This window comes from Scleropages formosus, chromosome 7 (genome assembly GCF_900964775.1).
Source record: "Scleropages formosus chromosome 7, fSclFor1.1, whole genome shotgun sequence".
NCBI lineage: Eukaryota > Metazoa > Chordata > Actinopteri > Osteoglossiformes > Osteoglossidae > Scleropages > Scleropages formosus.
Window position 1 is genome coordinate 18342743 of NC_041812.1, and position 12397 is coordinate 18355139.

Genomic DNA, 12397 nt, shown 5'->3' on the forward strand with positions numbered 1-12397 from the left:
TCATCCTTGTCTTCAACTTCATCACCCAAGCCCTCCCCAAGTGAGATTAGTACAGTAATACCCCGAGATACGCTCATTCAGTTGACGAAGAGCGGCATTTAATGCCCCTAGTTCAGTTTGAGGCATTTCTTCACATATACCAAGACTCAATTTGGATTTCTTATATGGCATCAGACATCTAAAAGTGCAAGACCAGAGCCATCATGCGGTGGTCTTCACAGTTAAAGTTTGGCTCATGTTGCGTTAAGTTCTCAACCTCCATTAGCCCTTTTTGCTTATTTAACTGGTTATAATCTTAGTTAATCATCACCCCATTTGGACTACACAAACAATGTCAACTTGTTCCGTCAGAGAGAATTCATTTGCATTGCTTTCATTGATTGTCTTTACTGTTCTGTTGAACAAATACATAAACGCTGAGTATTGTGTGTATGCTTAGTGACCATTAAGTGTGCACTACGTAGTAGCTACAAACGAGCCAAAGCAATGCAGGTAAACAGAGATGCAGCATTACTAGTTAAGACATATTTACTTTTGAAGTAAATATGCCCATTTTTATGGGATTTTGCAATATTTCACTATTAAGTTGTGTCAGTTTTGGGGTCTAGGAATGAATATATTATGTTACATATTCAAACTAACTGTAATTGCATTTTCGAGTTATGACAATTCAACTTACAAAGGATTTTTAGGAACAAATTACCTTTGTAAGGCAGGAGTTGACTGTGGTATTAAGGACAAATAACTGCAGAGTTCATCCATCGCTTCCTGTGGCCACAATTCATTCCTTGTGTCTACAGACAGACAGCAATTTTGGAAATAAGAAACCCGTTAGTAAACCACTTAAATCCACCCCGCCACATGAAGACACTTAACTTTCCAAAAGAGAGACTGAGGCAACATTTACAGAAAAGCAAAGGTTGCTGACAGTTACAGGAGAAACCCCATAAACAAACAATATACTCCTAAGTTTTTTCAGTTTCCTTTGATAATAGTTACAAAAATAAGACTGGAGCAGAGTACTATAGGCAATAACCATATCTGTACAAAAATGACACCCGTGGTGCATCTGGCAGGGCAAAAAATAACATGTTCGAGTGTGAGGAATCTTCTGGCAACCAGGAGTTTGTTTAGAGATGTGTTTGTTAGGTGCACATACGATTTGTTAGAAGGCGTCAATCAAGCCAGTGTCAAAAAGCACCTCTGAAGAAGCTTCGAAGTGCCTCTGAACCTCTGATGTTCCGTTGTCACAGCAACTTACTTTGTATTGCACATCTGTGGCCGACATTGGACAAGGCTCTTATTTGTCAGGAGAAACAGAAAACATGCTGAGGATGTTTACAGTACTTTCCTATCCAGTCAGCTTTTCTATTTAGGTTATTTACGCACTTGTCAATTGCGAGACATAAAAAGTGACATTCATTTTCCGGAAGATATTGTGTCCTTATTCAATACAATAGAAAGGAGGAGAAAAGAAGCAATTGAATTCCATATTCTGCTGTATTCATTTTAAATTGAAATCCGTTCTTTCATTAATTCCTGTATTGATTCACCGCAGAGAGCATGAATTATTCCTCAAATTCACAATTTCCTTATAATGACTTGCATTCATCAGATGTTCCTCTGCCTGGTAATTTCTATAACTACATTCCCCTGGAGAATTAAATATATATATTGTATTGGCCCCAAGTCACAAAGCACTTACCAAAGCTTAAACATGCCATTGTACCAAATATTTTATCAATAAAACTGAGGAGTATTCTTCACATTGCCAACGATACTGATAGCTCTAAGTAACGGAGTCAGTGCAAAGCAGTCGTCACTGTAATCAAACCGTTATTTAATCCGGTTCTGAATTATTCCGGAAAGACGTGAACACAAGATGACACTAATATATTGGGGTCCATTCCATTTTTCATTTTAATTCAGTCCTCTCTTATTTCAAACTCATTGTATCAACAAATATCAGTTCACACACGTCAGTTCCAATCCTCTGAAACCTAACGAAAAGATCTGATTCAATTGTAATTCCTGAATTGGGACTTGCTAATGGAAATGAATCCCTTTCTTCTGGTGATGACCACAGCTTCAGTGGGGCCGATCAGGTCATCAGATAAAGAGACCCGATGCAGCTGAATTTGAGCAGAGGCAGTAGGGTATCCCCTTTTACATGTACACCCTGCTCCACTGACTAGAGAAGTGTAACTGCACTTTTAACATCTAATGAGCATCCTCGGGGTGCCACATTGTTCAGAGAAGCCATGATCTTAAAGTCCACAGAAAAGCATCCAAAGCATCTACCCACACTTCACAAGTGTGGGGACCAATTTAAAAGGAGGACATTAATGAAAATAAATTCAGCTTTCCAAGAAGGTAAATAATTTATATTTTAAAAAATTAAATGCTATGCAAATTAAGACGTTTAGTATTTCTGACAACAAGATTCCTGCTGTCCTTCAGTGAAATGCAGAGAATCCTCAAAAGGTTCAACAAAAGTAACCAGTGTGGTCTCTTGTACATAATGAGACGCTTCACACTGTGAGCACAATATTTAATCTGGACTACAGCCATTAATGAAAAATGCCAAACCAGTTCCACAGGTGTCTAGCAAACCTATTAACCAGCTTTGCAGGACTGATTGCAGTAAGTGCTCCGCCAGCAGATAGATTGAAAGATTCCCATCGCAGGGTCTAGAGCAGACAACCCGGCCGACTGATTACTGAATTACAAGGGCTCTTAACTGAAAAGTCACATTGCTGCTGTCAAGCTTATCATTTCTTGTTTCTCCTGGCCATTCTAGTCCTCCCTGGGATCCAGGGCACCTAAATATTCCTCATGGTGGAAGGCATTTATGGAGACACCAAAGAGCACATCTACAAGGGAAAAGGAGCAGAGCTTTAACTCTTGCTACAAAGTCAGTTTACTTAGAATTTAATTTACTAGTCACCCATTCCCAGCTTGACAGGACACTTTTGAAATTTGCTTTTCCCCCTTATTGTATGAATTTCAAAAGGAAAATATGGATTATTGAGCAATGGTTATCATGGAGGGGGTACGAGGCACAGTGGCGCGGCGGGCTTGGCGGGGTCCTGCTTTTTAGCAGGTCTGGGGTTCGAGTCCTGCTTGGGGTCCCTTGCGATGGACTGGCATCCCATCCTGGGTGTGTCCCCTCCCCCTCCAGCCTTGCACCGTGTCTTCGGGTTAGGCTCAGTTTGCCACGACTCCACTTGGGACAGCGGCTTCAGACAGTACGCGTGTGTGGTTATCATGGACCTATGATAATTCATTTGTAAACCAGTTTTGTCTGTGAACATACTCAGTAAATGATACATAAAGCAGTTAAAAGGTATACAAAGAAAGATCTGTCCAACAGCAGTACAGGAAAAGTATCTTAAAGACTTTGAAAAGGTTATGCTGCAAGTCCAGGTAAAACAAAAGTTTGGTTAAATGATGATAATTGTTACAGTGCTAGAGTTTTAAATTTTACCCAAGTTGACAACTGGATATTTTACTGAAGACACTCTGATTAACCATCTCCTTTGTAGACTTTAAAAAGACAACATTTTGTTTATGTACATTCCCTTAAACTCCATGCTACTTGCTGCATCTATCTGCATAGTTATATTAGGTACCATGAGGGATGGAGAGCTGTCATAAAATGTCATTACCAGTCAAACACGTACTTTCCCTCTTCTCGAGGTTACGGGCATTTGCCGATTGATAGCAGCCCCTACTGGAACATGACAGGGTCAATTTTCACACACTGTTTCCATTCTGCTCTCAGTTGTCACTATCAGATAACACAGACATGGTGTGTGCGTGCAGGTCCGATGTGTTTGACAGTCCTTGTGATAAATGGCAACGCTTAAAGACAGCATTTTCCTTACATGTTTTCCTGCGGCTTGGAGCTTTACTCATAACTCACGAAAGAGAAATCACATACAATGGGTCTAAGCAGCTATACCTTCGGTATGGAGAGTCAGATGAGACCAGTACTCACTTGCTCGCTCACTCCCACTCTCTCTCGGACACTCACCCTGAGGGTCTGGGGTGATCTGGGCGGAGCCCCCAGAATGTCCACTTGTGCCATGTCATCAGAATGGATGCTCTGGCCATGGATGAACATGACCGTTCCGCTGTCGATCACATCCCGCCGCGGGCTTAGCCTCCCTTCCTCATCCACCACGAAGTCCGGATGGGACACTTCGAACTGAACATCCTGGTTCCCCTTGCAGTCGTTGAAGGCCACTGCAAACAGAGCACACAGCCACGATGTCAGCCATCGGCATGCCTCCCTACTGGACAGCCCTGCAAGGCACCTCAGTGTGGGGTGGATGGTGAACACTAACCTATCAAACTAAACAGCAAAGCTTAAACACAGGGCGCTGGTCCACAGCAAAGCACAGCGGACTACCAGCACAACGAATTCTTCCTTCTGTTCTGCTGAAAACAGGATTCAGCAAGGTTGTGCTGAGGTGACTAATTATTACACAACCAAGTTCATACATTCAGTCCCACGTGAAGCCGATGCATGTCTGACAATAATATCTTTTCACTCACTTGCTTTGTTTCATTCCATTTTCTTATTCATCCATCAAATTACTTTATATTCGATTATTAATCAATGGTTCGATAACAGAGAGCGGTAAAAAGGCAGAAGTAGAAGAAAAAAAATCCAGCACATTTTCTTCATATTTTTCTTTTCACTGGCTTATTTTCTACTGATCACATATTCAAAATGTTTATGGATTTTTTAAACATACATAGCACTTAATTACACTTAATGGATTACAGATTTGGACTTGCAACATAAAGGAAGACAAAGGTTGTTTGTGAAAGTCTGAAAAATCCTGTATGTTTACATCTCACAGAGCATTTAAAAAAAAAAAAAAGTAACTGATGAGCGATTTTAAATGAGACAGCAGTTAGAAGGGTCAATTTCAATAACACAGGGCAAAGGCAAGACAGGTTTTGATAAATCCCCAGGATATAACCAGAAAGAATTATAGGTATGACAAAAAAAAGGAAAGAATTGAATCAGGCAGCTTTTTTTTTTTTTTTTTTTTTTTGCATTATTGACAATTCAATTTCGAGCAAGATAGCCAGATGTGTTAGTTTCAGAGAGGGGGAAAAAAACACTAAGATTGAGATGAATTTCTTGTGAATACAGCTCAGCTACAGCATATGGAAAGAAATGAGTAATTGAAATTGAAACGAGTGAAACGACAGACAAGAGATTTGTCACTGATGACATACACCATGTAGCCCTTTTAAAATTTACCGGTACTGTTCACCATATTCCAATTTAACTAGGCAACCATTTCTGGCTTTGACTGCTTTCTCACATGTCAGAAATGTAATCCTGGTTGCTGTTTCTATGCACTTTCTTTGAAATTGACCAAGGGAATCACTGTACTATATATACTATAAGTGAGCTGGCAGCATGACATGCCATGGCACTCTTCATAGAGAGATCTACCCAGGAAGAAATTATTTACATGAATCTGGCTCCCTATAGTTGTCCCATAGAAGCAGTTTGTTCTTTAAGTATAACACTGAAAGACAGAGCACCCCTGCAACAGACTGCGTCTCATCCGGGGTGTACCCTGTCTAGCCTATTTCTTTATGCTTCCAGGATAGGCTCCAGACCATTACAATCCTGCCTAGGACATGTAGCTCTCAACAGTGAGTGACTGAGTGTGGAAAAAGTATCCCTTGTCAAAAAAAACTCCTCACCTGTAGTTAGATTTCCCATTCATCATTTAAGACACTTTTTCCTACAAAGAACAAATCCTCTGTCAAAGATGGAAAAATCAGCAGTGGAGGGCATCTCTCTCCCAGTTGAATAAAGGGGCACCCAGGACAGTCAAATTAGAGTCCCTGTGGAACAGGGTTAGTGTGGTGGCACTGGACGCAGAAGCAGACACTGGATGGAACAGTGTAATGCACTGAGTGTGGGCATGGACCCCCAGCTACAGTATCCTAGCACACATGAGTATATCATTGAGTTCACCATATGTTGGGTGTAGTAGTTATACTATGACCATAGAGGCAACACTGCTGCTAGTAGCAATCAAAACAGTAATTTATATTTTAGACAGATACTGAAAATTGTTACGCAAAAAGATCAGTGATAATAAACATGAAGCTCATATGCAACACTTAACTGTCCATATATCTGCAATTCTGAGTATGGTAGCAGCACTCTACCCAGCTAGCCTTCGAAAACCCTGCATTTCCACATTATTAGTACAGCACTTACCACCATGTAAGTGGATTCTATTATTACCAAAAAACCCATTTTTTAACAATGGCCTGCATTTCAAATTGACATACTTATGATAAGAGTATTTCCTGATTTGGAACAGCATGTCCTTGGTTACCTTTTAGATGACAGCTCATGAGTCATTTAAAAATAGAAGTAACCGGCGAAAGCATATATCACTTCCCAATACTTCATAAATGTCAATATATGTATCTATCAGACAGAAAATAGACACTTGATAATTCAATCAGATTCTGTCTACAAGTCTTTGTCTTGGGGAAAAGGAAAGACATCCTCAGTGTGTTCTGAGGTCAGGAAACATAAGGGGAATGTAAAGATGTTTTGACATTCAATTCTTTGTGGCTACAAAATATACTAATATGAGCTATTTTTGAGAGTGCAATTTTTTGCAGCTAGGGTCACAGAAACAAAGCCCAACTTCATCCAGCTGGTAAAATACAACCATATGTAACAATTTGGCCTGTGGGGAGAACATCAAAACGGAATGTAGAAAATAACATTTTTTAAAAAAAGTTTAACTGTTTACAAAGTGTGTCCTTCATAATATGCTGCAGCAAAGTCCCGTCATCTATCAAACTTCAACAATGGTGGGTAAACCATTCAGTAATTGAAAATAAATTCAAAAGCATAGTATGAAGGTGAATTGGCTATTATGCATTGTCTAAGAATGAGGGGGGGGGGGGGGGGGGGGGGGGGGGAGGAAAGAGAGGGGAAAAAAAAAAAAAAAAAAAACTTAGCTACAAATATAACCAAGCGTACATCTGACTGGCACTTGGAGGTCAGTGAGTCATTAAAGGTTGAAAGCAGGATCTAGTCTGCAATGTTACAATATACACCTGTGCTTGATGGCCAAGCCCTTTCAATCAGGATTTGAAGCAGATGCTGCATTACATCTCTGTTCATCTGCACCCCTGGAATGAAAACCCCTGATGTGCACCCACAACCTTCCTCTCTGTTGCACTCAGGTTTGGATGGGCTGAACAGCTTTGAAGATGATCCCGTCAAAACTGAGAACATCTGAGCAACAATGACATCACCTAGGCAGAAACACATGTACAGTTGGTCCTCAACTTATGACATGTGCAAGTCATTATGACCAATACTTACAACAGTCATCACATCAGCCTTGTATTATTTTTGATTTCGTGTTCAGTCATAAGGTCCAACAGTGACCACATTATCTGCTGTATGACATCACTGGCTAACTGTACTGGTGCAACACACCACATATCTTACCTATCCAGCATGTCTATCAATCATTGTGATTTATTTCCAAAAACATTTTATTTATAGCACATTTCATTTGAGATTCTATTCAAGATCCTTTATTTTTAAACAACCTAGTAAGCAAAAACATGAGTATTCTGCCATTTAGAAAAAGTGAAACATTTTATAAACACGTATAAAACATTCATAAATGGAAGTGAAAATAATAATGCACCATGAACATTATACTAAATATGTATTAGTACTAAAGTGAATAATCTAACATTCATGAAAAACAATGTCCTATTACAACATAGCTTTCAGGTATATTAAATGGTAACATATCCTCATGGCTGACATAGTACAGTATAAGGCAAATTGACTAATGACAAAGTCAATTCTGACAAGAGGTCCCCTGTCGGACACAGAGGACCACCTGTAAATAGAAGGGTGGCAAGAGCACTTAAAGTTAAATTAGAATACCAATGTGCCAATGATTCTCTCTTTTCCTCATAATTACACAACCACAAAATTTCAACAAGCCTTTCGGTTCTGTCTACCATGTTTCCATTACAGCACGGATTCTTACATCACTGGAGCTGCTGCTATCCACTTGCCCTCATGTTCTTGTTCGGCTTTTCACCCAACCAGTAACCCCTCAACACCCACCCACCCACCCACACCCATACACATACAAGCTCTATTGATCAAAAGATTAATCATACAAGCAGAACTTTCAGCACATTTTCCGCAGCCATAAACAGCACAGTGTTCCAGAGTTACTCTTTATTTCAGTCCAAGGTGGGATGTTGTTATATTTTTGAACGAGACACTTCAGCTCAAACTGTTAAGAGAGGATGCTGTTATTAATGGGGTCCAGTCCTTGTGCAAGACATATAGCTGTAAGCAGTGCTCGATAGCCCTGAATCAGGGGAAAAGTGCAGCAGGTGTGATCGCCACTCTCCCATCAGCACGAGCCATCGCACAGTCAAGGACCCACACTGTCGACACTGTGCAGCATCTGTGATAAATCACTGCGCAGCCCTTTTCTGTGGGAAATCGAGACACTTCAGCTGTACTCAATGTATTGCTCATTAACGACTCACGGCGCCCTCATTTACCCATCACCATTATCTTGCCCAAGGGCAGAACGGGATGCGCTCAGCACCAGGCCGTTCTGCATAACGACCGTATGTGTGCCAAGCGCCAGAGCATTATGAGATCCAGGATAATAGCCACCGCATCCATGCCATGTGACTCATGATGGCAGGCATGGCAGATTAAAGTAAAAGGGATCCAGGGAACCTATGCCCATCTGGATCTTACTTCTCCTTATGGGCTGCAGGTGAAGCAGGTGTATCATTCACTCAGATGTTTCCATACAGATGCAGGTTATTTTGGATGGACAGTGGATACCACTCATCTCTCACAGTTCTATGGGTGTGTGTTTGTTGAACAAAGTTTAGAATCTGGCCCAGTCTGCAGTTTGCAAGTTCTCTCTGTATTCCTGTGGATTTCTTGTAGGTGCTCTGGTACCCTCCCACAGTTTTAAGACTGTGTTTCAGGTGAACTGGTAACTCTAAGGTGCCTATAAGTGAATGTGTGCATGTATGGCTACCCTGTGATGGACTGGTACCCCATCTAGGGACTTTCTCAGATTTGAAACAACAAAAATTATCCAGCCGTATTAAAAAAATGTATATCTCAACGCCAAGTCCCACTGTAAGGGCTTAATCAAAATAAAGCCTAAGTCGAACTCATATTGATGCTCTAGTGACTATGCTGTAAAGAGGTCCATGGTGTACAATACTATGCAAAAGTTTAAGGCACCTGGGGGGAAAAAGCTGTAAAGCAAGAAAGCTTCTAAAAATAATGCTGTTAATTAATAAACTTCCTACAAAGCTTAGTAACCAGCCATCATCAACAGTCGCTTGGCACGGCAGGCTTGGCCAGGTCCCACTCTCTGTCTGGTGGGTCCGGGGTTCGAGTCCTGCTTGGGGTGCCTTGCGATGGACTGGCATCCCCTCCTGGGTGCACCCCCCCCTCCCTCCAGCCTTGTGCCCTGTGTTGCTGGATTAGGCTGGAGGGACAAGTGGTCTCAGACTGCGTGTGTCTGTACTTTAACAACATACAAACCCTTACTGTAACTTTTTGAAAAAGGAATGCTTGGAAATCTAAAATATGCTCTTTCCCATTGACACAAAGGCACAAGAAATTAAAAAACTGTCTAAAACAAATATTGTTAAACATCTAAGTGCCCAAGACTTTTGCACAGTACTGTATTTCAAAAAAAGTGAGATTTCACAGTTAGCTGGATAGGTAGTATTACACATAAGGGCTGTCTCAATGTCATCCCTTCTCTCCTCATGCTGTCTGCTTATTTCCTGCTCTTGTTTTGTCTAAACTGCACTTGTGTTTGGTAGAATTACATACTCTCATTTCCATTTTGGAACATCCATTGTATTAAAAAAAAAAAAAAAAAAAAATTATTCAAATGGTTCTCATCCCTAAGTTCCTTCGTTCTCTGTATGCATTAAAGTCTGTGCTTTGATGAACGCATACGTGTGTGTGTGTGGAGGAGTGGCTTAATATTCAACAGTACTTACATTACAACTTAATTATACACCCAAAAGACTTGTGATGTTAACATACAATAAATGAATGACTGGAGAATGTAAAATAAGCATCCATTTGTATGCTACTACTGTATTTAAAACCATCCATGTAAGAAACTAAAAAGAAGAGTCACACAAGTATAACAAATACCCTGCACTGGGCTGGTGTCCCGCTCAGGGTGTACCTTTCACGCCTAAGCGCCTGAAACTTCTGAGATGGGCCCTGGACTGCTGAGACCCTGACTTGGACAACTGGTTACTGAAAGTAAGTGAGAATGTGATAAAAATAAATAGCTATAACAGACTGTTGTCGGGCAAGCTAAATAACAATATAGCTTCTAGGACTAGGGCGTCCAAAGAATCTCTCTCTCTCTTGCTCTTAGGTGATGGCCAGGAAAGTGGGGACATAAGCCTCGAGAGGTGATCGGCTGCACGGAAAGAAGCGCAGCCACCAATAAGCCATGGGCAATCCTTCCCCAGCATCTTTGATCGTGTAATCGAACCTTTAGCGATCACCAAAGAGAACGCACACACGGGCGATCTGAGAGGTGCACATGCTCTTGTGTAATGAAGCAGCACAGGGATAGACTTCCATTCAGAAACCTTTGAAGGCTGCCATAGCTGGAGGCCGTTTGTGCCCTTTGGATGCGACACCTGCATTCTCCACTTTAATAGCAGTTGGACCAAGGACAGGCGCTGTAGCGGCAGGGAACCAGGAACCAGAAAGACGACTAAGGAACCGCCGCTGATCTCATTCTCTAACAAGACCCTCCAGGTCCATCACTCTCCACTGAGGAATCATTACTGCCGGGAACGAGAGAAGGCCCCACTCGCCAGCACCTAACCCACATCACATTGGGCGGATAGTGCGTGTCCTGAGGAAAGCAATAAATTATGCCTTTAGCCTTCGAAACAAGGAAATGTTCTTGCAGGAAAGTGACTTGTTAGCACTATTTAAATAAATCACAAAAACTATGAGTTGTATTTTTCAAAGCCTTTCAAGTTTCGCAAGCCTGTGGGGAGGCCTTTATTTTGGCCTTGGCAGAAAGTGAATCTAAATGACATTCGCCCCTCTGGACCAGCACACGTAAACGCGGCAGGATGCGAAGGTGGGGGGATGCCGCCACGCCCCCCAGTTAAACTCCTGGTGCCGACGCATTAGCTCCCCTCCTTCGAGCCGCACACAGACACCACGTGTCTGAGCCGCTAAAGACAAGCTCATTTTCTTCCCATTACAGATTCTATATGTATTCCCATAATGGCGGCGCTTCTAAAAGGAAGCTGGAGACAAACAGAGCCTCAGCAGTTTCAAAGCTGGGTGCCGCCGTTTGATGGCATTCTAATGCTGTTGGTTTTTTTTTTTTATATATATATATAAAGCGTTAGCTGCCGAGTGGTGGCTGCGCTTTGATGTTTTCCTCCTGTTAGGTGACAATGGGAGAGCCTTCTTCCTTGGAGAAGTTGCTTTGAGTTTAAGTAGCGCTGCACAACACGGATTAGTGCTCTTAAATCCCTTCTGAGAGGATTTTGATGGTTCTGCAGATTTCCTCTCTGTAACACACTCCTTAAGTTCCTTAAGCTCATCACACATGCATATCAAAGCAGCTACCTCCTACTCCGCAGCGCGAGCGGACACACGCACACAAGTTGCGATGTTGGCTTAAATTTGCGGAAAGATGGTACAAGTAAATGCACCTGAAAAGAGGTGAAACTCCACCTCTATCACCCTTAAGTGCTTTTAGCTCATTACATCATAAGCAACGACCTCTTAATGCTAATGGTGCTCTAACATACTAAGTGTTCGAGTGCTGGCATGTCTGTGTATCTTGTATACGTGTTTTGGGATGGGGAAAAAATGGACTGTACAACTAGTACTTAAACCATTCAAAATAGTACTTCTCCAGCTAATTAGCCTGTAACTGATGTGCAGCTTTACAAGACAGCGCACGATGACGGTAATTTGCCTCTTGCTTTTTGTTTGTGCTGGTTTCATTCAGCTTGTAGCTTAACATATCCTTGATTTTGCCATTGTTTGCTTGACTCTATTCTTCCAGTTTTTGTTCCTTTTTGATCATTAACATCGTGATTGACTCCTACTTATGTCTAATGAAATTCAATGTCAAGCCAGAAAGCGGTTCCCTAAAGATGTGAAAACCTGCTAATATGATACGTAGGGAGAACGCTTTGTAATGAAATGTCAAGAGCACATCAGTCTAGAGATGCGATCCGGGAGATCAGCGTGAAACGCAAAGCACGGCATGCAGAAGAAAAGGCTGACCAGGGAATTGTC

General features: G+C 41.6%; 1 protein-coding gene across 2 annotated transcripts in view; it reads right to left on the reverse strand.

Moving 5' to 3' along the window:
- The window catches only part of cdh13 (cadherin 13, H-cadherin (heart)), a 334841-nt gene that overhangs the window by 211775 nt on the left and 110669 nt on the right, over positions 1-12397 (reverse strand). For both annotated transcript variants that reach the window (XM_018726675.2, XM_018726674.2), the window contains exon 3: positions 4037-4248. In XM_018726675.2, the coding sequence (XP_018582191.2) occupies positions 4037-4248 (212 nt within the window). The remainder of the gene's footprint in view (positions 1-4036; positions 4249-12397) is intronic.